The 26,700-nt window shown below is 38.0% G+C and overlaps 1 protein-coding gene across 1 annotated transcript in view; it reads left to right on the top strand.

Annotated features, from left to right (window-relative positions):
- The window catches only part of kiaa0825 (KIAA0825 ortholog), a 153,042-nt gene that overhangs the window by 20,125 nt on the left and 106,217 nt on the right, over window positions 1–26,700 (top strand). Inside the window, exons 5-10 of the mRNA XM_077231649.1 lie at window positions 7,790–7,960; window positions 10,122–10,207; window positions 10,541–10,750; window positions 19,993–20,252; window positions 21,772–21,922; window positions 25,264–25,454. Of these exons, the coding sequence (XP_077087764.1) occupies window positions 7,790–7,960; window positions 10,122–10,207; window positions 10,541–10,750; window positions 19,993–20,252; window positions 21,772–21,922; window positions 25,264–25,454 (1,069 nt within the window). The remainder of the gene's footprint in view (window positions 1–7,789; window positions 7,961–10,121; window positions 10,208–10,540; window positions 10,751–19,992; window positions 20,253–21,771; window positions 21,923–25,263; window positions 25,455–26,700) is intronic.

Here is a 26,700-nt window from a genome sequence, read left to right as displayed (position 1 = left end):
ATTTTGTAATAATATTTCACAATACTACAGTTTTTCTTCATTTTTGTGAGTATAAGAGACTTATGAAAACAGTATGACAACTTCTCAAGCCATAAGTCTAAATTTGGGATTTTGATCTTGCGACTTTGTTCTGTTCTGCATATACTTTTATTTAGTCTTCAGTGTGGACATAATATTTTGTTTATTTGATGTCAACCAATTCTGATACACCAGGCACTGATTTTGTTAGTAAATTTGACTAACCTGCTCAACCTGTGGAACATCAATGAATGCATGCAAAAATGGACAGAAGTTGAGACTCACAAATCAGTTACTCCCCTCCCTCCCTCCCTCCCTTTTTTTTTTTTTTTACTCAAAGAAGGGCCTCCCAACCCCTACTGCATCTCAGCTGGACTGTGCCTCTGGCATTGACAGAGCCGGTTTAGTGTGTGTCAGTGAGCAACGGGCTGCAACAGACAACCCACTGCACGCCACAGCACTCAGACTCCCTCAGGCCATCAGGGGGCTCCACATGTGGTCCGTTCGGGCCCCGGGGCCCCGCCAACCACAACACCACCTAGAGCGCACGTCCTGTTTTGTAAGATGGACCGATCTTTGCATTTCCATTTGCATTTAGCTACATGTTTTTGCTTTCCCCCCCTCTCGCAGCTCCTTCCCACATCGGACGAAATATAAACCAGCACATATAAAAACAACTCTAATCCCCAGAGCATCCCACATCTATACGGATCTCCGTGACACTTGGCAGAGTCGGTGTCGCGCTGTCACTCGCAGGCGACGGAGAGCGCCGTCATTGACGTGGCTGGTGGATAAATGAGGCTTTTTTCTGAATGGCTAATGTTCTGGGTCAAGTCGCACGTCAGGAACAGGAATGTCCATCCGTTACTTTTTTAAGACCTCTCTCTTTTTTTCTCACCTTTCTGCCAGAGAGGCAAATCAACAGAGAGAGTGAGGAAATGAAATCAGTGGCTAAATTGTTGCGTGATTGCCCATTCCCTAAAGAGGCTGGGCATCATTTGGAGAAAAGCATTTAATAATTGCTTTTAGGGCCATGTCAGACACATGCAATTCCCCACACTAATGGCCCAGCTAGGCAGAACACGGCCCCAAGGGTCAGTGCAGGACAAGCCAGCCATCCAGAGCTGGAACCGCACGTCTCTGTTTGTGTGTGTGTATTTGTGAGATGGAGGGAAGGAGAATGAAAGAAGGAGTGAGGTAGCAGGCATAGAGGAGATGAAGTGGCAGCAAGTATAACCCAAAGGGGAAATGCACTTCAGTGTGAGTGTAATACTCCAGGCCGGGGATTTGGCAACCTGCCACACAGCAATTGTTTACCTTTTTGCTCACTGGCTGCATCTGTTCTGTTTTGTAAACGGCACTAAACTATCTGCCCGTAAACACTGGAATCAATAACAACTGTTTTGGGATTTCCCAGCCTCCCTTACGATTCTTTCTTCTTCTTCTTCTTCTCTCTCGGTCTCTCTCGTTTTCTTTGTGCCATTTTCACAGTCAAAGCAAGTGTGATGTGAATAGTTTACAAAAGGCTTTTTTTAAGCTGGAGAGCACATTAGAGGAAAAATGATATGGCTTTGCACTTATTTTATGTATCAATCCTTATTCCTCACTACACAACCATGAGTGATGTACTGCAACTTTTCTGTGATGTTGCTACACCTAAGAATATAGGTTCGAACCTTTAACATCCATGGAATCTTTCCATTGCACAAAGAATATCCTTTATAGTGGAGACGTTTCTTAAGATTTTTAAAAAGTTCTTAACACTTTAAGAACTGAAAGGTTCTTTAGGGAAACCCAATGGCTGCTTCTATGACGTCACTGCGAAAATTCACTTTTAGAACCTTTAATTTAAGTGTGTACAGGGACAGTCCAGGAGGTTGTTTTTAGTTATGTCAAGCTCTAAAGTATTTTATCAGGTAGAAATTGTCAGAAAAAAAAAATTGTAATATTTTAATATATTTAAATTATTTTCTTGTTCTTAATCCTTATCCATTAAAGCGTGGACAGCTTTGAATATTTTTGTGGAAAATATACTCTTTTGTGTTCTGCAGGATAAAGAAAGTCATACAGGCTAGGAGTGACATGAGGGTGAATAAATAATGCATTTTGCAGCTTAAAATATCTTTAAACCACGTCTTTGTTTTTTTGAGTATAGCAAGCAGCAAAGACAGGCTTAACAAGCTCAATGGCATGAGTTTGTTGGAACAATAATGCATTTTGAAAATAGTTATTTTTGTAATTAGTCACCAACTTTTCTTCGCACGAATCTATCTGAATTTTTTTAGAAGACTTAAAAAAGTAATAATATTTTGAAGCTTGACTGGCCCTAATCCCATTCACTTTATTATTGTTATTATTATTTTTAAGGAGGAGCTTAGAGATTCCCCCTTACGCATTAACAAAAAAAGTACGCCTTTAGAATGACGTAAGGGTGATAATTGATTTTTGAATGAGAATTCAATTTTATTATTAATTGAAATCTTTAAATGGTGATAGCTTAGCTCAAGCATAAACCCTTTCAAGGTCCGATCCTGGGGTCTTCTGTCCTCTCCCCTTGATTGAAAAATGTAGTGCAGGGTTTGTATTGTGTTACTGTTGCCCACAATGCACTTGGAGCTCTATAAGCTTCCTCAGATCATCCTTCACAAAAGTATATACAATGCTCTTACATTCTTGAAAATATTGTGCACATATACAGCTTTTACATCTCTATCTTGTATTATAATTGTATTATATTTAGTTTAAATTCCCTGCTGCTTTTTAATAGATTTTTCTCAAACACTTGAGTGATGTTCTGTTAAACATTGCTGCCTCATGATCCGCTGTGCTCACGTCTTCCCTCTTTTACTACATCTGATATGAGTGTGATGCCCTTTTAACGACCCTGGCGAGGCCCTGACTCTCAGCTCTTTTCACAGTAAACGACACGTATCACTGCTCTCAACACCTTCAACACCTCCACCCCATCAGCGTGTTGTAATAACCCCCATTATGGCTTCAGTGGCTGAGCCATCCTCCTGCAAGACTCCTAATGGTTAGCTATGAGAGAGGCCCTAATAAGCCGTTAATGGCGGGGTAATAAATAGCCCGACAATGGCTGGGTGGGAGGAAAAGACAAGATAGAATGACAGTGGAGCATTAAACATAAAGGTGAGATGCCCGCTCTAAGTGTGAGTTAGTGCAGGGGGTGTTGTAGAGGACGGGTGGGGTTCAAGGAAACTTAAGGGCTGGAGACTGAGCAAGGGGCAGATGACTAGTTTGGTGGATGATAGGCAAGTGAGGTTTGGTAACATTTTGCATTATAGCCTATGAAGAAGACAATGTCCATGGAACATGAACTTGTATTGTCACAGTGATGGACGTTGTAAGGCTTCTGCTATAGAGAGGAATTAGTGTGTCCAAGATGTTCAAAACACAGTAAGGGTGTGATGACACTTGGCATGTTTGGTTAGATTAAAAAGAACCTTGATGCTATTGTTTTGATAGTGCGGTTCATTGAATAAGTGTGAACGGTGCCATCCACTCCCTGGTGCGCACCAAAAAAGCGGACCGAGACCCCTGAAAAGATGGGTCTCGGCCCCTGATCTATATAGAATGCCATTCTATATAGATCAGTGGTCTCGGCCCACTTCTAAACGATCTCTGGTTCTGTTTTGAATGAAATATGAACTTAACATGGACCAAAGACATGTAAACAAACTAAAAACAGGACATGATGTCTCAAGGTGCGACCCTAAAAAGGACAGAATGCTCAAGCATACCTGTTTTTTCACGTCATAGTCGCGATGTTGCCCATCACACAGCATTGTTTTGGATGTTCAGTAGTTTCTGTCGCGAATATTCTTCATAAAAGCCAACCAATCAGATTGTGAACATGTTTCTATGACTTCAGGTTTGGTATCTTTAGGTTCGGTGTTACATTTTTTATTGCGAACACTAATCAGACCAGGACTAAATGTTTTTTGCTTTTTTTTTTAGTCCGGACCAAAAGAACCAAGCGAACACTACAAGTGTACAACGCACCCTAACTGTATCATAAAGGTTGTCCATACAAATTAGTGAGCTATATTCCAAGTCTAATGAACATTTAATATATTTATATCACATACAATTTCATGTAATTGTGTGAGGAACAGACTAAAATTTTAAATTAACTTAAAATCAATTTCCATAACTTTCCATTTTCATTACACTTCTATTTTAATAGCTTTTTAATAAGGGTTTGTGTGTGAAAACTAGTCATTTAAATAGTAATTTGTGATTAAATTTAATTACATTTGCCCACACAGATTTCACAGCAGTTTCAAGTTGGTCACATGGATTTGTTGTGTTGACCAATAGAAAGCTGCTTAGTTTAAAAGTGATATTTTGTGTGAGCTGTGCTGAACTTTTTTTGTGTCCACAAAATTGCACTAATGTGACCACAAATGTGATGATAAAATTTAAACTTTTGGCTGCCAAGCCATATCTATCTAAATATAGGCCTAACTGTTAGCACACCAGCTATTGTCTTTTATTTACAGTGCATTGATCTCTAGGGCATTATGTAGTAAAGATGTGCATTATGTAAATAATGCATATAATTTAAGCAAGTGCTCAGAGTTCTATACAAATCCTAGGCCAATGAAGCACTTATTACAGTAATTCCATCATGATGTGAATGGATGTCATTGAGATGTTTATTGTTAATCCTGGAATTGTAAATAGATACAGATGCTACTATAGGACTCACATAGACATTTCCAGTACACATGTGTTACTTGTGTGCTGCATGTGGCGCTTAATGCACAGGTCTTATACATAATGCAGTATGTTTGGAGTTATTTTACTGACAGGCTGATGTGCTTGTATGAGGGGGAGCGGATCTCAGTGGAGTGGATCTCGCATTCATGTAGCCGTTTTCCCAGTTCTGCCTCACAGTCTCCCTCTGGACCCCATTAATGAAGAGCCAAGATGCTGGTATGACACACTCACCAGTGGAAAAAAAAAGTGTACACACCTACACACACATATATATCACAAATGCATGAATTCCAAGGCGCTCCTCAACTAACCTCATGGGGTCAGTCTCTGCATCTCTATAATCTAATATTTTGCGGAATTATAAAATTACACACAAAAAAAGCAATGTGCCTGATTAAGTGGAGAGAAATGAAAGAATAAGATTGTTGGCATGTTTTCGGCTTGATGATAACAAAGTGACAATATGGTGTTAGAATCCAGAGGCGATATTGTTGCAATTATTGGGGCTCCTTTCTTTTTATTTCTCCCCTCCCTCCATCTTCTTCCCACTCAATCTTCCTGGAGCTTTCATAGCTGGGGCTAATGCCTTCCTGATCCACTCCCCAATGCCTTTTCTGTCAGAGGAAGTCATTTAAGAGCACACACAAAAGTATTTGTCGAAGTGTCTGAAAATACCGCAGCCCTCTTCTCCGCGGCCCATTCTTCAGGCCTAATGCGGAACATCCCCTGGGTGATGGCTTTGGCAGCTGCAGAAATGGGAGAGCCACGCTGGAGATGAGGGTCATCGGCGGGTTACAGGAGAAAGTTTGTGCCCAGCAATGTTTGACTAGATTCGAGAGGAAACTTTACTGCCTCTGTGGGATCGGTGTAGATTGCGAGGCCATGGTTCACAGCCCCCCTGGTGTCAAATGCACATTCACAAAGTCTTTCATTTTTTATTATTTCATTTATTTGAGAAAGGTGCAATCTTGGATTCCAGTGTTACATATTGTTGGAATGTCCTTAAAGTAACCTTCAAAAAACTTTTACAATATCAGTTTTCTAAAAATGCATCATGAAAAATTAAATATTATGTTAAGATTAAAAAGTCCAGCTTGAAGGTCAAGGTTTTGGTTTGTTTGCATGGTCCAATCAGCCCCTGTTGGTAGATACCGTATACACTACCATTCAAAAGTTTGGAGTCGGTTCGATTTTTTTCTGTTTTCGAAAAAAGTCTCTTATGCTCATCAAGGCTGGATTTATTTGATCAAAAAATACAGTTAAAATGTCCTCATTTTCATTACTCCAGTCTTCGGTGTCACATGATCCTTCAAAAATCAACTGGGCCTGTTTACACCTGGCCCCTTAGTGACCACACACATAGCTATCAGATCATGAAAAGACCAGGTGTAAAATACCCTCCGAAACACTTTTGAGACTGATTTAAATCTGGTCACTCAAACCACTTCAGGATGTGGTCTGAGACGCATTCCAGACGAAACCGGAAAAGTGTAAATGCATCTGGTTGTTGAAACCACATATAGTACGTACATTTTGCTCCTCCCAAAATGTTATAAAATAAACATGTGAGGGTGTCTTATAGGCCAGCTATGACATGTTATAAGTCGCAGAAGCACAACACACAATCATCTTCATTAAAAGTTTTGAGACTAAATGATCTTACCAGTACTGGTGCCGTCTTTTCTCATATTGAATTCTTTGATCTTGAAATGAGCTGATGGTAAATTAAATGTTGCTTTAGTTGATGTGAACTCTGTTAAATTTGCATATAGCGTGGGAAGTAAAGATCATATTTATATTCATTTTGCGGAGACACATTTATGTGGAAGAGTGTAGATGGAACCGTTTGAACAAATCAGATAGCTCTCCGATCATTAGAAACAAGGTGTAACCCTAATTCTTCAATGCTGATTCGGTGCTCAAGAAATATTTCTTCTTATTGTCAATGTTGAAAACAATTGTGCTGCTTGATATTTTTGTGGAACCTGTGACATTTTTTTCAGGATTCTTTGATGAACAGAAAGCTCAAAAGAACTTGAAATGGAATATTTTTTATCTTTACTGTAACTTTGATCAATTTAATGCATCCTTGCTGAGTAAAAGTATTCTATTCCTGACTAAAAAATCTTACTGACCCAAAGTGTGCGGTAATATTTAATTGTAGTTTAGTAGATTTTTCACCAATGGGCAGATTCTTTTGAAAGACTCCTAAATGTGTGAAATGGACTGGTTTAGAGAATTTATTGAAGGCTGTGTAGTGTAACATTCCTGGACTGATGTTGATGTGCTTACATTTCAACCCTCTAAATCCTTAACCCATATAAACTGTCTGTATGACAGACCTTCACATTTGGAATCTCCAGAGAGGAACCGATCCAATGAGATTCGACAGATGGATTCATTTGATATATCTGTCCCTATATAGTTCTGCACATCTTTAAAAAAAAAGATCTGCATCTGTCATTTGAATCTGACTTGTAAAAACTAAATATATGCATGATGCATAATCCTTCACTCTTTTATGCTGGTTTGGTACTGGTCAAGCTGGTGGACTAACGTAGCCATCCTGTTCATCTTCAAAATGTAGCTGCTGAAGCTTGTTGACAAGTATGGTCTTTTTTTTTAGCCATTTGACTGAAGAAGTTAAACTAGTTTACATGTATTTGCATTTAATCATTTAGCAAGCGCTTTTATCCAGAGGAGTCCTTTCAAATGCTCCTTTCAAATGAAGAGCATCACAAGAAATCTATCATACAAGAAACAACAGCATTTGAAGTACCACCATGCCAAGTTTTAAGAGGAAACCAGAGTTGTGTAGAAGTAAAAATGAACAAAATATTGTAGCTAATTTCTTGGAAGTGCCTTTGTGGTTGTGTTTTAGTAAAGTGCTCACAAAAGAGTTCAACTACTTCTTAAAGTTTGTGATGGACTAAGCAGAACGTATGGAGGTTGAAAGCTCCACCATAGAACCGCAACACAAAATACGCTGTTCTGTGCATGACTAACTCTTTGTTTTGTCCATTTACAGCTCCTCAGGATCTTCCCCGAAGAGGGCTAAACTTCTGCCTCACCTCCCATCAGCTCAGGTGCCTGACCCAGCTGACCTCAACCTTACTGGAGCTGGAACAAACTGTGGAGGACCTGGCAACCCATCTGGGTTTCCTTAACTGCGCGGGAGAATCAGTCTGCAGTGTCAAAGGTACACTTTAACAACCATTGCTAAACATTACCACATCCAAATGCGAACTAGAGTCAAATCCATCCGTTGCAGGTCAGCGCAGCTCAGCAATCCTGATTTAATAGGGGAAAATCTGTCATCATTTACTTACCCTAATGTCATTCAAAACCTGAATGACTTCCTTTTGAGAAGATATTGTGAAGGAGATATTGTTAAAATGTCTACAATGCAGTCGTTGTTTTAAACAGCACCGTTTAATATTTGGGAGTCAGTTAGAATTTTTTTTTTTTTGAAGGACATAACTAGGCCTACTTATTCAGCAAATTGATCAATAGTGACAGTAAAGACATTCATAAAGTTACAACAGATTTATATTTCAAATAAATACGATTCTCTTGAACTTGGTTTTCATCAAAGAATCCTGAAAAAAATGTTATCACGGTTTCCACAAAAATATTAAGCAGCATACTGTATAATAATAATATTAATAATAATAAAAAGCAATATTGAGCAGCAAATCAGCATATTACAATGATGCTGAAATGCATCTTTGCCAGCACAGGATATAATAAATATTGTAATAATATTTCACAATATTACTATTTTTACTGTATTCTTGATCAAATAAATGCAGCCTTGTTCTGCATAAGAGACTTCTTTGAAATACAGTGCATATCCAAAAAATCTTACCGACCCCAAACATTTGAACGGTAGTTTATATTCAAAAACAATTGATTGGACAAAAAAAGTTATTCGATACATCTTCTTTTGTGTTCCACAGAAGAAAGTAAGGCTTGAAACAATATGAGGGTGACTAAATTATAACAGATATTTCATGTTTGGGTGAACTATCCCTTTACATATCATAGTTTCTGATCTCTTAATTAACGAAACAACCTGCAGCAACTGTGAAAACATATACAGATAACTGGTTTATGTTGCTCTCAGACTGAATGTGATATATGCCAGTCAACAAGATATATGGTTGTTGTTTTTTCCCCCGATGAATATCACCATAGTGTAAATAAATGGCAGCCGATCAAGATTTCTGACAACAGTCTCCTGCAAATCTGACATGTGAAATGATTTGTCACCATGGGAGCGGAAAACCTCCAGCTATATTGTGCTCGACGGAGCCTTTAAATACGACAAGCCTCCAATTCCTGCGTATAATAGCGACATCTCTACAGGCAGCTTATGAGACCAGACTGCTGGCCTGTAGCAGTACCTTGTATACATATGCTTTTTTTAATGAGAGTTTTCTCGCCTTTCTTTACAGCTTTTGTACCGTTCCTTATGTGTGTGTGTTTTGTTTTTCGCATATAGAAACACTTCTTCACGCACAAATTAAGGGAGGCCGGAAATTTCTTTTCATTTTTTTTATTTTTTTTTCTGCTATGAAAGCGACTGGTGCGTATAGTAATTTCTGTAAAGGTTACATTAAAAAACAGGACAAGCAGAAAAGGGCTGGATTTACTGAGAAGTAAACAGCCTTTAAAGGGCAGTTATCCAAATCATTAATTCAGCCAATCAAACGACTTAATTACCAGAAATTCATCAGATGGGCTTAAAGGTCAAAAAGTGACATGCTGGCTGCTTCTCTCCTCCTTCGCCTGGCTCGGCTCTCTCTCTTCTTCAACTAAATTGCCTCGCCCGGGGTCTCACTTCCGAAGCGTCTGATTAGAAAAATGCGGCCTTGATGCATGCACTTTTAATTTGCCCACAACAAGCACACACACACACACACACACACACTTATCCTCCCTCTAACCCTTCCATGGATTAGCCCAGATATGGCCATAGCTATCAGGGGTTCAAATCAACTCCAAAGCCTCCGAATTTAACAAAGCTTACTGTTGCAATTACTGCGTCCGCTTTTTAGTTTTTTCCCCAGCTTTATTGGGTGAATCACGTTGTTTTTTGTAGGTCGTCACTGCGCAGAGGAGTTTAATATGTTGGCCTGGCCTGACCCTGGCACCCCACACATTGACTTCTTTTCCAAAGGCACCATGTAGAGCGTGAATGCATATGCTAATATGCTAACGGAACATATGAGATGTTCCTGCGTGAAATGTTTTAATGAGCTGGAAATTAGAGGATTTGGAGCTCACTTCCTTTCGTAAAGCTGTAGTGACAGTTTACTGTGGATTCATTGTGAGTGTTTTTTGCTTTTTCCATGCAGGGGTCCTGAAAAAGGTCAGGGATGATATGGAGGTGACGGCAGCTGAAGACAAAGGCGCTACTGATCTTGTTCTGCAAAGCACAGAGGTGATACACATCCCTTATTTATTCACTTCTGTTGCAAATACTGTAATACTATTTTTCATTGCACCATTATGATTTTTGAAACGACCTTCCAATATAGAACTTTACTGAATGTGTTTTCATTGTAATCAACATAATGTTGCTCTTGCGTGAGGTTAAGGGTTTAAACAAAACCCTAACCCTAAAAACTCCAAGAACACCCTGGAAACAGCATATTATTGAGTTGTTGGCAAGCAGTACGGGATATTATATTTTTTTTGTATCCATTAAAATACTGTATATTCCAGTCTGACCAGATTTTGCATGGTATTTATGTATTTGTGTGTGTGTGTTTAGGTGGTGTCTCTTGAGTTTGGGTGGAGGGCTACATTTAGAGACCTCATTCCTCAGATGGCTCACTGTGTGAAGGTGGTGTTGGAGGACGTGTGCAATAAGAATCTGGAGCAGGAGGAAGCCGCACATGCATCGAGCTCTGCTAACATCTCCATAACCCCTGTTGACCACAGACACGGTTCAGAGAGAGACTCTCCCAAGATGGTGGCGAAGGTAACTTAATAGTAATTTAAATAGTAAATGAAGAATCATTCACACACACACACACACACACACACACACACACACACACACACACACACACACACACACACACACACACACACACACACACACACACACACACACACACACACACACACACACACACACACACAAGACACATTCACACCAGTGGGAGAGAGATCGGGAGAAAGAGTATGTGCTTTCTCATACATTGTAAAAGCGGAATTTTGTTAAATTGCCGATTTTGTCCTATTGTTACTATATTTATTTGCTTGGTCTGTGTCGTTGTGGTTTTTTCAGTTTTTTTCTGTTGTAGGCTGTACCTTTGAAATAGCTGAAATCATTTGGCGAAGTGACAGAACTGTAATGCGGTCAAGACCTGCCTGGAACTACTTTAGCCGTGCGTTTCGCTGAAAATAATTGCACACCTTAGAACGTTCGTCAACCATTCAGAATCAAGCATTCAACAGCACCATAATATAATTAATGTAATGTAATGTAAATGACAAATGAGAACTAAAACACAGCATATATACAGCCTATACTAAGTAAAAACAAAGATGATTGGATTAACTCAGGTGATATAAATGAGGGAACCGATGATGAGTAACCATAGAAACAAACTAGAAGGCAATGAGTAACCTAGGAGACAAACAAGTGTCGGGAAACTGAGAACCAATGAGACATGTGACTGAGGGATACAAACTAAAAGTCCATGAGGGTGTAACTAAGAATAATCGTGAAAAATGATAAGGCCTCACAGTATAAGTGCTTTTTGTGTATGCATGGTTTCAGTTTTTCCTATTTGTTGCGTATATTTAGTATAATTTTTAGTACAAAAGTTTTTGGTAAATCATCATTTGTTCATCAAAACGTTCGTACGTAGCTTTTACAAACAAATTTGTGCGTACGTATGCTTAGTGAATGACACCCAATGCGTCCTGGCTAAAAACAAAAAAAATCTTTCTGACACCAAACTTTTGAATGATAGTAAACTCAAAACAGTTAGGTGATGACTTGTTTATATGCTTATTATAGTATCACATTAGCTTAGCAACTGAGCACTATTCATGCGGTGCACCGAGTTTCTAACCATGTCCTGTAGAGCATTCCAAATAGTCTCTTATGAATGAGGAAGCTTGTAGGCTGTATGCATCAAGGCTGCTCACTAGGTGTTGAAACAGAGCTATAGAGGAAGGTATTTGTTAATATTTCCTTACATTTCCAGTCTCTTTTGAAATACTCCAGTGGTTCACAGTGACATGACATGTCTGGCACCGTGGCTCCAGGAGCCTCTCTGGTCCCTTGAGTTTGCTCCGTGGCCCATTGTCTTGCCTCATTTTATCCCTCATCACGGAGGTCCACGTATAAGACAAGCTCCACTCGCTGCAGCTCAGGCAGATTGATGAGCCATCACAGCCCCATAGGATGGCCTCTGAGCTTGGATAGGATGCAGGTGTTTCAGTCCATGCATGCTCCGTTCACCAGCCCTTTTTATCTGGTTTTATCTGTTTTTTTTCATGTCCACACTAGACAAAAGTCATATTTTTTAACGTAACTTAAGTGATTAAAACACATAGACACACACACACACACACACACACACACACACACACACACACACACACACACACACACACACACACACACACACACACACACACACACACACACACACACACACACACACACACACACACACACACACACACAAACAAAAATGAAAATTACCTCATGATTTACTCACTCTCAAGCCATCTTAGGTGTATATGACATTCTTCTTTTAAACGAATAAAGTTGGAGTTATGTTAAAAAATGTCCTGGCTCTTCCAAGCTTTATAATGGCAGTGAATGGCTGCTTCTGTTTTTAAGTCCATAAAAGTGCATCAGTCCATGATAAAAGTGCTCCACACGGATCTGGCGGGTTAATAAAGGCCTTCTGAAGTGAAGTGATGCGTTCGTGTAAGAAGAATATCCATATTTAAAACTTTATCGACTAAAATAACTAGCTTCTGGCAGACGGCCTACGCAAGTCGACTTACACCAAACGAGCAACATTTGACAATGCATTAAGTTTGGAAGAGCCAGGACATTTTTTAATATAACTCTGATTGTATTCGTCTGAAAGAAGAATGTAATAGGCTAATTTTCATTTTTGGGTGATCTAGCAGCACAGCTGTTTTCAACATTGTTAATAATAAGAAATGTTTCTTGAGCAGCAAATCAGGATATTGTAGATTGATTTCTGAAGGATCGTGTGACACTTAAGAATGGAGTAATGATGCTGAAAGTCATTTTAGATTGAAATAATATTTCACAATATTACTATTTTCTGTTTATTTTTGATAAAATAAATCCAGTCTTAGTGAGCATTAGAGACTTTAAAACACATTTAAAATTCTTACCAACCCTCAATTTTTTAACAGAACTGTACATACAAGTACCATATTTTCTGGACTTTAAGTTGCAGTTTTTTTTAATCATCTGAAACATGCTGCGACTCATATTCCAAAGCGACTTACATAATGCTATTAACTTCAAACTTATTCTCAGGTACAACTTACTTTCTGGAAAATATGGTAAATTCCTTTGGAGCGTTTTCATAATTCTTGCTTATTTTTTTGTAAAACAATTGACCTCAGCATTCAAAACTGCTTTAAAATCTTTGTCAAACATAAAAAAAGATGCTTTTGCACAACATGGCCTCATCTCATGAAGTTTAGAACGTCAGCGTTCATGTATGATTTCCATATCTCATTGATGCTGCCTAAACCCCAGGAACCACATCACTAACAAGTGTCAAAATTTGTTCACACTCAAGACCTGTATGACACATTTACGTGTAGGTCAGTGCTTCAGAATGAGCAGCCCTCATCTCAAAGGTTAGCATGTGCATTTATTTGCATTCTCTGCTACCCTGAGTGTCTGAGAACCCCTTTTTTTTTTGACACGTGTCACCGCGGCCCATAAGTAGGCAGCGTTATGCTAGCCCAGACCTGACTTAGCCAGAACGTAGTCAGTCCAGATGCATTACAGAGATCAATACTTCACCCATTCATATTCATACATTCATGCTTTGTTTGGAACTCACAGAGTCGCCAGACCTCCCGTCTGCATAATATTTCAGCAAACCATTTATCAACCTGAAACCGCGATCCAGCTATTGACCACCTCGTGTTGACGATCGTCCTTAACCCTGTGTGAGGAGAAGGATTTAGCACTATACAAAAGTGCAAGAAGACTGCTGCAGAGTTGAGCTCTTAAATGTTTTAAAGCTTTGCTGAGAAATAACCTTGTGGTGAATGTCCTGTTGGAATCCATATCTTTGATCTGCTCTAGTTAAGGGTTCTCCGAACCGGAGCAGGAGGCTTTAGAAAGCCATAAATCTCACCGACACCTCTCGGGTGCTCATCACCTTGGATTGGGGTAAATCTTTGCATTCTCGCCCACATCTCTCTCATACTTCCCACTAAGCTTATAATAACAACACTCAGTCTGTTTTCGACCCGCTGTCCAATCGGCCGATTGTTTCAAGACCTGTTCAGCCTTTAGGGGCTTCCGGTTTGGTGGGTCTCTTAGGGCGTTTTAGGGATGTTGAAAGCAGCATTAGTAAAAATGATACCAGTTTTCGTATCATAATACAGAGTGCAAACATGTGCTACAGGTCGTGTTGTAATGTGGCTACGCAAAATGCACCTCTTCGTTTAAAGTGAATGTGAACAGGAAAGAAACATCAGATGTGTCATTTTTTTGTCTGTTAGGCCTTGCAATTATTAATTAGGAAAAAAGAAACTCACTCACGGTTCTTAATGTATTTACTGTTTTTTTATTTGTACAAACTTGAAGCAGCATTTATTCAATTGATAACTACTTTCAACATTCCATTGTTTTTAATTTAATTAGGCAATAATTGTTGGTATAGTTCATTATGATGATATTAATTAATGAAATTTATTCTAATGTAATATAAAATATAAAATTACATTAATACAGTAATATAAAAACAAATTATAAAATTATATATATATATATATATATATATATATATATATATATATAAACTATAATAATTTTTATTTTATTATTATAATTTCATTCTACTTACCATTTTTACTGACTTTTTATTTGTCACCAGTAATTAACTGATTGATCGATACTTGCAGAATACCATCATTTTAATTTGTATTTAATTTTCATAGTTTATTATTAAAATAACTAAATTATTCAAATTAAGTAATAAAACTAATATTAAAAGTAATTATACTATTATAGTTAATATAATATCAATATATAATATCAAGTCAAGTGACAAGTCAAATCACCTTCATTTATAAAGCGCTTTTAACAGTATGGATTGTTTCAAAGCAGCTTTACAGTGATAATATAAATTACCATAACATATTGTTTTTAGGCTTTACCACAGCTCTAGGACAAAGTTATTGTCCAGCTAAAGATAGTCTTGATTGATTCACTTCCATTGCGACGATCATTAGTTATTAACTTAGGGGCCGCCAACATGACACCGTTCTAACAGAAAAACCCCTAAAGCGCTCCGGCCGCCCATCCGCACAAAACAGAACCTGGTGTTTCGAGAACGCACTCCCAGAAATAGGTTTGAAGGTGAAAATTATGAATAATAATAATGTATTACTAACTAATAATTGTCTTTTATAATTATCATTTGATTATAATAAGCTTTTTTACTGACTTTGCATTTGTTCAATTACCTGAAAATCAATATTTTATTAATTTAAACATATTTACAGCATGCATTTACATTTGTTTATTACATTTTATAGTTTATTATAATATTTAAAAATAATAGTTATTAAAATGTACAAATTGTACAGAAAAACAATTATTCGATTATAGCTATGATAATATAATCATAAACTTTTATAAATATAATTGAAAATTTTAAATAAAGGAGTGTTGTTGTTGTTGTTGTTGCAATATTGAAGCTTGCATTGTGAATAGTGAAATCTCACTGGTATTGCTCCTAAAATGTTGTTATATGGTGATAACTCTAGCGTGCATCTGTTGTGTCTGAACATAGAGGAATGGCAGGCTGTGTAATGCAGATGCTGAAGTTTAGTGGAGAAGTATGAAGTCACCTTTCTCTTGCCTGTCAATGCTTGATTGATAGACCTGCTATTGGAAAAAGTTTCCGTTTAACATGTGCTGGGTTTTTTCCTCTATGTTCGCAGAGGCCTTGGGACACGGTAACTCCCTGTGGAAGGGGGAAAGGGTGGAGTGGAGGGAGATATATACAACGCACACGTGTATTTTACTGCTCCCGAATAGCCCGGCACCGTAACTCATTTCTATTGGTATATAAATTCGACAGTGAACCCAGCACGTGCGTCTGGCTCTTCGGCATGGCCCGATCCGCTGCTGTAACTGCTGATCTGCATTAAACGTGTGGCTGGAAGGAGGGATGGAGAAAGGGATGAATGGAAGCGCTAGATGGGGATAGATCCACAATGATGTCTTCATTTGTCAAGTGTTGGAGAAATTGGGTGGAGGAAGTTTGGTGTATGTTCCGTTCCAAGCCTGCCTCTTTTTGGCAATAACCCTTAGGGGTCTTCCTTTCAAGCAGCGTGTCTCCCGAGGCAATGCAAGGCAGATGTAACAGGCACACACACTTTCGTAATCATTTTGAAGAGAAAATACCATTGCTGATTCCCTGCTTCCTCCAGGACAAATGTGGAAAAATGAGATAAGTGTTGCTGCTCTCTCCAGGCTCCACAGGAGGGGAACTACAGGTATTTGAATCAGAAAATGGCCCTGAATGTCTCTCACAGTCATATCGGCATGGATGATTCGGTTATTCTATTGCAATAAATGCTAGTTGGCTTGCATATGGTAGAGTTGTGTGAGCTGCTGAAATGCAATTTCGGTCTTCAAAAAGGGAAGTTTGAGTGTAGTACGATAAGGGATTTCTTAGTGTATAACGCTGAATGTTTTTCGTCGGATTTAAGAGGGACAGGATGGAGTACATAAAAGTTTTTTTTCCACAATAACTATCTGCAAATAATTCAACTGAATGGTCATGATAGTAAAGAAGCACTGTCTAGTGTGGATAACAGTATAGTTGCACCAAACAAGTTCTTAAGTGTTAAAAAATAAATCCGTCAGTGTCGGAGATGAAGCCTGTCTGGTTGTTCTTGTACTTCAATATGTTGTGTTGTGTCATTTCCTAAGCCAACCGCTCTCTTTCACTTATTATTTCCTGTCAAAACTGTCCCGTTGATTTACAGGCAAAATAAAATAATAAAATAAAATTGATTCGTTAATTATACACATGATTATGTTTTATTCATTGTCTTTAATAGGGGCAAAATAATTGAGTTGTGAAGTGGGGGACACATTAAAGGCACAGTATGTAAGTTTTGCCACTAGAGGACGCTTATTCAAAATAATTACGAAGGCATAGCCTAATGACGCTGTGAACGAGTGTGGAATCATGGGAGTTGTCATCTTCACCTCCACAGCAAAGAGAAGGCAATCTGATGGGACTCATGCTCATGGATGAGCTAATGTGTTCAAGTTGTATTAATGTTACTTGTATGAAGCAGGGCAGAGAGCCTGGGACATTTTACATTGCCGTTTTTATTATGCTTATATGCCGCTCATTCGTATTCGCCGCCTCCTCTGAACTTGAACTTCGTTACAGTTACATTTGATCACTTAAATTCACATTATCTTGTTTCATTCTAATTTCACAAACAAGTACTGAAATACTCATACAGGTCAGTTTATTTGACGCATTAAAATTGTGGGGTACTGCAGCGCTGTTTTACTCGGTCAAAACAATCATACTAAAAATACATTTAGTGTCCTGAATGTTATGTTATGTGATAACGTTGCTCTGTGTGTTCGGTGACTGGTATGAGACACGTGTTGCACATTGCATTAAGCTAGATCATATTATAATATCATATTAATAAAAGCTGGATGACTTGTGTTGCTAAATGGCATGCGATTAATTTGAACATTTCGCATGGTTGAGAAAGTGCTGTATTGCTGTTAATAAAGCTGTTTCTGATTTTGCGCGATATAACAATGGTTAGTTGTTAAGTGGTTAACAACTGGTTAGTTTTCTAACCAGTGGTTCGTTTTCTGGTTAGTTTTCTGTCAATAAAGGAATCCAAACAGTTGCTCACCTGTCAAAAAAAAAAACATAATATATTTAAGCGTCTTTGGTGTTTCAATGGTTTCTACCGAAGTTAAACCGTAAATCGAGGGTAATGTGGATATGATGCCATTGACAGGTGACACAATGACATGGGCCGTTACACTGGTTAAAATATCTGATTTCTCTGGATTTAAACATTGTTCGGAACATTTGGGATAATATAAGTACACAAGTCAAAATAATATATGACATTTTTATATACATACATATTGTGCCTTTAAAGGGGCATTCGGCAACTCTAGCTATTTCTTCGGTGATTTTCACTTTTGTTGTCGCATGTTTTCTCAACGAGCTCCCCCTACAGCTGTGAGGCGTATATTTCACGACAATGTCGTAAAAAAACTCACTTGCAAAAATCTTCCCCCTTTCTACCGCTGCTCATGTGCATTTGTTATTATCGGAGCCGGCCAACTTTATCGTGTGGAGCTATGTCTATCGAGGTGGGTAATACATAGGGATGCTCCGATTGATCGGACGGACATCATGAATGGCCGATATTGGCTAACAATAGATTGATCGGCGAACCCCAAAAGTGCAGATCAAAAAAGCCGATCACGTGACGTAAATTACTCGCGCGACTTTTTCCCACATTCATGCGTGGCGCACGGGCACACAACAGCAGAGTGGAGCTTGGCACTTGGCAGTTCTCCTTCACCGGAACGAATAGAGAGTTTCCCAACGGATTGAAGCGCGCGTCCGAGTGAAGCCCGTGCACCGCGCGAGCCACAACAGAACGCGGTATCTGCGCCACTGATCGATGCGGCAACGAGCACTTTGATCACTTGATAAAAAAAAAACATTTCAGTGCTAGATCGCCTCTTATTTAACAAATGAACAAAATGAATGCTCTGAGTTAACTGGAGATGTTTTTATTTATTTGTATTGGTACATTCGTGCCGCGAGATGTTTCAAATGTGGTGGTGGTATTATTATTTTTTTTGATCTGACGTAGGCTAGTTGGTTCCTCAACTACATCAGATTCAGATTCAGATTATTTTATTTAATGCCATGTCAACATTCAAAGCTATTTTCATGGCAAAAATTCTATTATAAAAATACAAATATATAAATACAATAAAACAAAACAAGAAGTCATTTTATACAATATATATTTTTAAATGAACATATAAAAAATCCAAAACCTTTTCAGGCATAATCTCATTAAATATGTCCTTTAATGAAGTAACTTCATAAAAGAGCATTCTGCTCAACTACATCAGACGTTCATAATAATAACAGAAAAAAACTTGCCATAGTTTTGTCCTTTTATCAGTAGCCAGTTTTGGTGTAACAAGTTGTACATTTTGTTGCCAATTAGTAAATGTAGTGGGTGTATTAAGAGGCTACAATTTCCAAATATGCCTAAGTGTAACTTGATCCCCTCCCATTAGGATGATCTGATGTGTGTTGGTCTGCCTGACCCCTCTTTGTTTGGAATAATTTAATGTTACTCTGCCTTATTTGGGAAAGCTGGCCTACAGTAGCCTTAAGACATCTCATTTTCTAAATACAATTAAATAAACACATTTCTACAAATGGTGCAAACTCTGCTAGATTATAGATAAAAGATTCCCATTCCCCTGCCATTCTGTGATTGGCAGTGATCGGCAATCGGCAGATCATGATTTTGGTGATCGGTAATCGGTGATCGGCCCCAAAAATGCTGATCGGAGCATCTCTAGTAATACATCATACACATTGAGGGCGGCGTGTGTGTTTATGTAGAATTGCCGTAAAGCAGTTTGTGTTTCTCGCTCGTTCTCGCTTCTCACGAGACTTCCTATTTCCAACTTACCGGGACGTTAGTCCCCATGTTGCAAGGTTGGTTTTCCGTCTGGGAATGCTGGGGGAGCGGGGAAAGTCACTATTCTCACCAGAACAGGTTATTAAACCATCCAAATGATTTCTAAACGGTTTTAGTAAGTTGAAATAGTTGCCGAATGTCCCTTTAAGGCATAAGTATTGATTATCTATTGATAGTATTATTAGAAAAATCTTTGAAAAACTATTCACATATTTACTGTATTTTCAGTTCTGTGCAGACATTGTGGAGCAGATGGATGCTTTTCTCCCTCTGGCTGTGGCGTTTAGAGAGGACACCCTGCTGTCACCCGTGTGCTCCAGCTACGTGGAGGTGTGTGGCCGTGTGACTTCTTTCCTACTGACGAGGCTAGAGGAAAGGCAAGGGGAAGTGCCGGCTTCAGCTCCCCTCAAGAACTTGCCCATTCTGATGGCCACCAGCGACTACATTCACCAGACACTCACTCACTATGAAAGCAAGCTCGGAGACATGTGAGTTAAACACATTTTTTAAAGCACTCCTGTTTTTCGATTATATTTTTTTAACTGATTAATATGCAGCAAGGACGTAGTAAATTCAAATTAATCAAAAGGGACAGTAAAGGCATTTATATGGTTTTAACACATGTATATCTCAAATAAATCCTCTTTTGAAATTTGAATTAATCAAATTATCCAGAAAATTGTTAGTACACAGCAAACTTTTTTCAACCGTGATAATAATAAACAAATGATTCTTAAACACCAAATCAGCATATTAGAATGATTTCTGAAGGATCATGTGACTGAAACAATGCTGAAAATTCAGCTTTGCCATCACAGGAATAAATTACATTTTAAAATATATTAAACTAGAACCAGAAAAACTAGGAAAAAAAAGACATTTTGACTTGTAATAATATTTCACAATATTATAGTACTTTTGATCAAATAAATGCAGCCTTGTTGAACATAAGATACATCTTAAAAAATCTTTAAAAACAATGTTTTGAGCTAGTCCAGTTAAAGTCATTTTAATGGTAAGATTAACTAAAAATATATAAAATGTTCTTAATTGTTTTGTTTTGTATTCCAGTAACTATATAAATATCTTTAAAACGAGATAACATTTGTGTAAGACTTGTAATTAGAGAATATACATTATTTTTTTTATTCACTTTGTTTTTGAATATATTATGACGTTTATTTTTCTTGTTTCTATTTTTTAAGAAAATATAGTGTATGGTTTATGCTTAATACAACAACAACAAGAAGAAGAAAACAAATAGCCCGAATCTTAGCCCGAAGATACTTAACATTTCTAATTTGCATGTATTTGCATTTCAAATGCATAAACACCTGATAAAGATCTTAATGTTTGGACCAGGTATACATTTATCACATGCAAAAGCTGTACCGTATTTCAGTAGTGGATGTGGCGTGAGGAATGACAGTGAAGTCTGAATCCTCTATATTGTGGTAGCCCTGATTTCATAAATAACTCCAAATCTCTCCATGGATGATAGGTAGGCCATATTAAAAAACTCAGCTTGGGTTTGACCTGTGCATTTGTACATAAAATGAAAAGTGTTGAGGGTGAGCACTGCTAAAGTTCACCGCTTTATAGTACACTTTGTCAAGCCTAGGTTTTCCTGGCCAGACAGCCTGTCAGACGGATGTCAGATTTACTAAAATGCTGTAATTGGATTGTAAAGAACCGGAGTGAGACGTACGTGCGCTGGTGGGCTCTGATAGAACAATTCACCTATGTGCTTGTAAGGTTATAGCCGAGAATGAGCAACAGAAAGAGAGTGAGACAGACAGAAAGGGGTATCAGACCGTATGTGTGGCCTTATTCTTAAAGAAGGGGAAGTGAGAAAACATTAGGGGAGGAATTAGGAGGTGTTGAATGATTGACAGGTAATAATAAGAGCCATTTGCTGATATTAATCACTTAGGGGCTCTTTGACCTGTAAACTACACCGCTTTTGCTTTAAACCAGGCCTTGTGTCTTTGATGTCTCCGACACCAGGCCTCTAACTCTGCTGCCCATTCAGAGAAGCCAGGATGTGTTGGCGGCCCTGAACAATCACCTGACCAGCTACTGCGTCCATGTGTGTGCCACTAGTATACTGCAGGATGCCGAGAGCCACTACTGGAGTGACCCCAACCCTTTTTACGAGGTACAGATGGTTGTAGCTTTTCTGGCTATATTTTAATAATAGTTCATGTTACGTTGAAGCCTTGTTGAGGGCTTCTCTTTGTGGTTGGGTTATTGGAAGACAAAACATCCTGTGCTTTAAAGTGTGCTCAAGGATAAACCTGTGTTGAAGTCAAATAGCATTCAGAACAATACAGAAGTGTATCTGTATTGAAATGCAGTGACATTGGGCAATTAATTATACTTTGTGTTATTGTATTCTTAAGTAGTCACCCTCTTAAATTCTTGGCTGTTTTTGCACATTGTACTTGACTATTTAGTTGATCCAACCTCAATCCTTAGTTGATCCAACCTCAAGGCCTGCCATACTAAAGAGCCTTAAAAAAAGCAACATTTTCTTATTACAAAAAACAAAACAAAAAAAAGTTTGCACATATTTGTAACCAAATTCCAGTCTCAGCAGATCTGACACATTTTATATAACCAGAATGTGTTTGTGTAAAACCTTCTTGTCTTTCCATTAAAGAAAAAGAACATTAGTTAGTTGAATATATATATATATATATATATATATATATATATATATTTTTTTTTTTTTTTTTTTTTTTGTGGGGGGTGGGGTGGGGATGGGTTGGAATACTTTTAAAATACTATTTTTTTATATTATTTAATATTATTATTTTATTTAAGTCTATTTGTTTTGTCGATGGGGGATTATTTGGGGAAGCTTTGGAGCTTTTAGCTTGATTCATTTGTAAGAATCAGTTAAAACGGTCCATTTCAATCAATATATTTAATCAAAATTTTTATTCAACAGTTTGTTTGGATCATCATCCAATTTTTTTAATTTAAATTACATGAAATGTGTTATTAAATTGTCTTATTCAAATGTTTTAGATATAACACATTATGTGGGTCAATAATTTATACATTTGTGCAAAACTCTAGGGGGCTACATTTATATTAAACATTGTCAAAAGTTAAAAAAAAATCTCTAGCTACAGTATATTGCTAGCTGAAAAGCTCTCAGTCCTAGTTCTCATAATGACCCTTCCTCTAGTCTTTTCAGTGGGGCTTGTGTAGCCCTGAGGCAGCTTTAGACTAACCATCTGTGTGTCGAAGAGTCTAGCCGTTCCCGTAGCCCTAACCTTACCTCCATTAAGATATAGACACACTCATAAGCGCTCTCACAGATGCGTACGCACACATCCGCCCGTCGCGGGGCTGTGGGGCAGACTGGCCTGCTGTGTGCAGGTGTGAGCCTGCGCCTCTGCTGACCTGTATCCCCTCTTCCCCCTCCTCTCTTTCACTTCCTCCTGAGCAAATGCCAAAGGTCCCGAGTGCTTCCAGAGGCCCAGTCGCTAGCGCTAAATCCCTGGGTCCGGACGCGTGGTTATGCCCTTGTGTGTCCCGTTTCTATGTCTGACTTAGCCGTGGCTCACTGGTGGACCACGTTCCAGCTCTCATTAGGAGATGTAGTACATGGTTGTTAATAATCTCTCTTTGGTCACACTGTGAACTCCTAATGCTGCTTCCTCTTTGCCTGAAAGTAATTAGCCTCTTAGGAAACCAGACTCTCTCGTCCTTTTTATCATTTTTCTGAATTGTGTTTCCATTTCTTGCTTTTCCGTTAGAGCTGTCGAGCAAGCATCGTACAATTTTGAAAGCATCTCAGCGACATAAGTCTGAGCCTTTAAGATCAGTCGGCTTATTCCTGTTATGCACTACATTTGTGCTCTGTAGCTTTTTAAAAATAATATTGTGTCACAAACAATTTCTTTAAAAGTGCAGAAATAGCTTCATACTTACACGTCATTCATTAAATCGTGATTATTTACACAGTGACACGATTTTGCACAATAGGATTAAAGTTAATAGGAAGTAAATAAAGAGCTGAAGCTCACTAAATGTGGCAATTTTAAATAAATTATTTATATTTTCGAATCTTTTTGACATTTTTAAAAACATTATATAGAGTTCTGTCATTTTATCGAATGATTTAATGTTTTATAGCGGGATTTTCAAACTGGGTGTCTGGGGAGCCCTATGTGGCCATTGGAATTACACTAGTTAACTTAATATATTTATAAAAAAAATGTAACATATGACAATATTTTTTTTACACATTTAGGCAATTTGATATTATTACTGTTTAATAATGCGTTCAAAAGGCATATAAATTTTACACACATATAAATTATTATATGAATGCATTTATTTAATTTATTTATATAAATATACTTTTATTAATACAATTATTAATAATAAAACAATTTATTTTTAGGACTATACAGTTCTCGAATAGTGGCTAGAGAAATATACGATTAATTTTAAATATTTGGAATCCAGATATTTATTTTGGAAACAACATGTAGTTTTTATAATATCACACTTACATTTTTCTTTTCCCAAATGGGCATTTATACATACATAATTTTTTTTTAAAAAATATAGATATATATATTTGCCCTTGTAAGGACTTTGTAACTGAGGACTTTGCCCTTGTAAGGAATTTGTTCTGACTTTGTATGTTTTGGCATCATCACAAAGTTTGAAAACCTCTGTTTTCAAGTGAGACAAACCAGCTAATACATCACATAATTCATCAAATCTGTTGTTTATACTTGTTCATGTTTATGCTGTTTTCCCCCACCAAAAAATTATATCACTTCCTGGAGGATGATGTCATGGAACTGGCTTTTGTTAGTTGCAAAAGTCTAACTCTAAAATTGAGAGCACAGGAAAAACCTATAAAATCCAATTAAAACAATATTCCCAAGAAAACCATGTTTTATTTGAACTATTGTGATTAGAGAAAGAAAAAATGCTGCAACATCCGGATGTTTCAATTTCTTAATGAATTCCCAGTTTTTACAAAGGTAGATTTGCTATGGACATGGTTAAAAAGCAACATCTGCTCAAACTTTAAAATTCACTCCTATGTTCAATTTGGGATGTGGTGGGAGAGAAAAAAAAAACAATATGATTTCCATTTTAATAAATTATGAATTATATTTCACCTAATGTATTAAGTCTCACATGATGAGACTTGCATAACTGGAATGACCCATTCATTTTAATCTTTGCCATCTTGACTCAGTGTGCATGTATGTCTGGGTAATGTTCAGATGAACAGTGATTGAATATCCAGATTAAAACTTCAAAGTATCCATATGCTCCCTCTTTCTCTGTGGTAATGATGGGTCCAGGTGCAGCGTGCAGGTTGCATGACCATGAGGGCCTAGAGGAAGATTGTCTGGAAAGACCTTCTTACTTTTTTCCTTTCAGTGATATCATCATCATCTCTTTACCAGTCTCTCTTTGTCTCTTTTTTTTCTGTCTCCTCCACCATTTTTTTTTCAGGGTGAAAGGTGTTCTTTCTCCATCCAGATGTGGCACTATTTTCTCACAGGCCTGCGCAGTGACCTTTGGGGCGCTGTCGCCCCGGTGCAGGCCCGGCAGACCTTGGCCCAGGTGTTGTGTGAGACCCTGGAGGTTTTAGTTCAGAGGTACTCAAGAGCGCGACCCTCCTACAAAAGACTCCCTCAGATCAGGTACCAGATAAGAGGATCGTTTGAAAACCTGCCGTATTTAACATGAGGACTGTTGTTATTTTTTTAAATGTCTCGGGTGGGCATGGAATCCTCAGTTCCTTTAAATGGTTCCATTCAACATTGTTTATTCCATTCCATCCCGTTCCACAGACACAATATTACAGTTTGTGTGTGTTGTAGTTTTTACCTCACCAACATTATATTCATATTTTTCCCCCTATCGTTATAGATAGACAGACAGATAGATAGATAGATAGATAGATAGATAGATAGATAGATAGATAGATAGATAGATAGATAGATAGATAGATAGATAGATAGATAGATAGATAGATAGATAGATAGATAGATAGATAGAATTGTAGATGTATAATTATAGATTTATCTACTGAAATGAATTATAGCTGTAATTAAATGCATGTATTTTTAAAATATAAGAACGATATAAAAACATATGTACACAATAAGTTCATTTAAATGTTAATTATTTATTTAAATGTTAGTACATAGTAGTTAAAACACTTATTATAAACCTTTTTTTTTTCCTCTCCACCATTATATTAATAAAATACTATTTCCTATCATCTTACTTATTGTTTAATCTGTATGAGTGCACAAAGAGTGTTTGTACATGCTGGATTATTCTCATTCGGTTGTTGCGTTGTGGATATGTGTCGTGCTGAAGTTGCCAAGCATGGTTAAAGTCACCCGTCTTCGTCTTATGGTCAGCAGTCACACTCAAACACACTCTAACTGAGAGCAGTCGTCCATGCTGTCTGATTGAATGATCTTACCGTATTTCTGCCGCACTGAGACGCACAAGCCCACCTTCTATCAGGAACCTCGGGCTTAGCAGACAGTGTTGAATGCTTTAGTGATTATGCCGGTGTTCGGCCCCGGGGGTCAAAGCAGATCTCCAGATTTGTAGAACAGTCTCTCTTTGTTAGCACATGGCCCTGCCTCAGCGCCTGGCGGAGGGCCCGGTTCTTTCATGCTAGACGGGCCCAACCGCCCAGGCCTTGTGCGTAGCATTAACACATACTTAAAGTGGTTAAAGATGCCACAAGAGCACGCTTCCCCTCCACTCCAGGACTGATGAGAAAGAGCAGATCGCCCAGGGCTGCACTGAAGGAATGAATGTAGGGAACGTTTTTTCTTTCTGCAAGGACACCCGGTTATGAGCTCTTCAGTGCCGGGCGAGCTCAGGGTCTGCCAAGCAGATGGGCTCTGACTCTGCTCCCTTCTC

The sequence above is a fragment of the Siphateles boraxobius genome, unplaced genomic scaffold (assembly GCF_051911475.1).
Source record: "Siphateles boraxobius isolate OS27281-9 unplaced genomic scaffold, OSU_SipBor_1 16, whole genome shotgun sequence".
NCBI lineage: Eukaryota > Metazoa > Chordata > Actinopteri > Cypriniformes > Leuciscidae > Siphateles > Siphateles boraxobius.
Note: the sequence above shows the minus strand (reverse complement) of the source record. Positions and strands in the feature narration are given on the sequence as shown.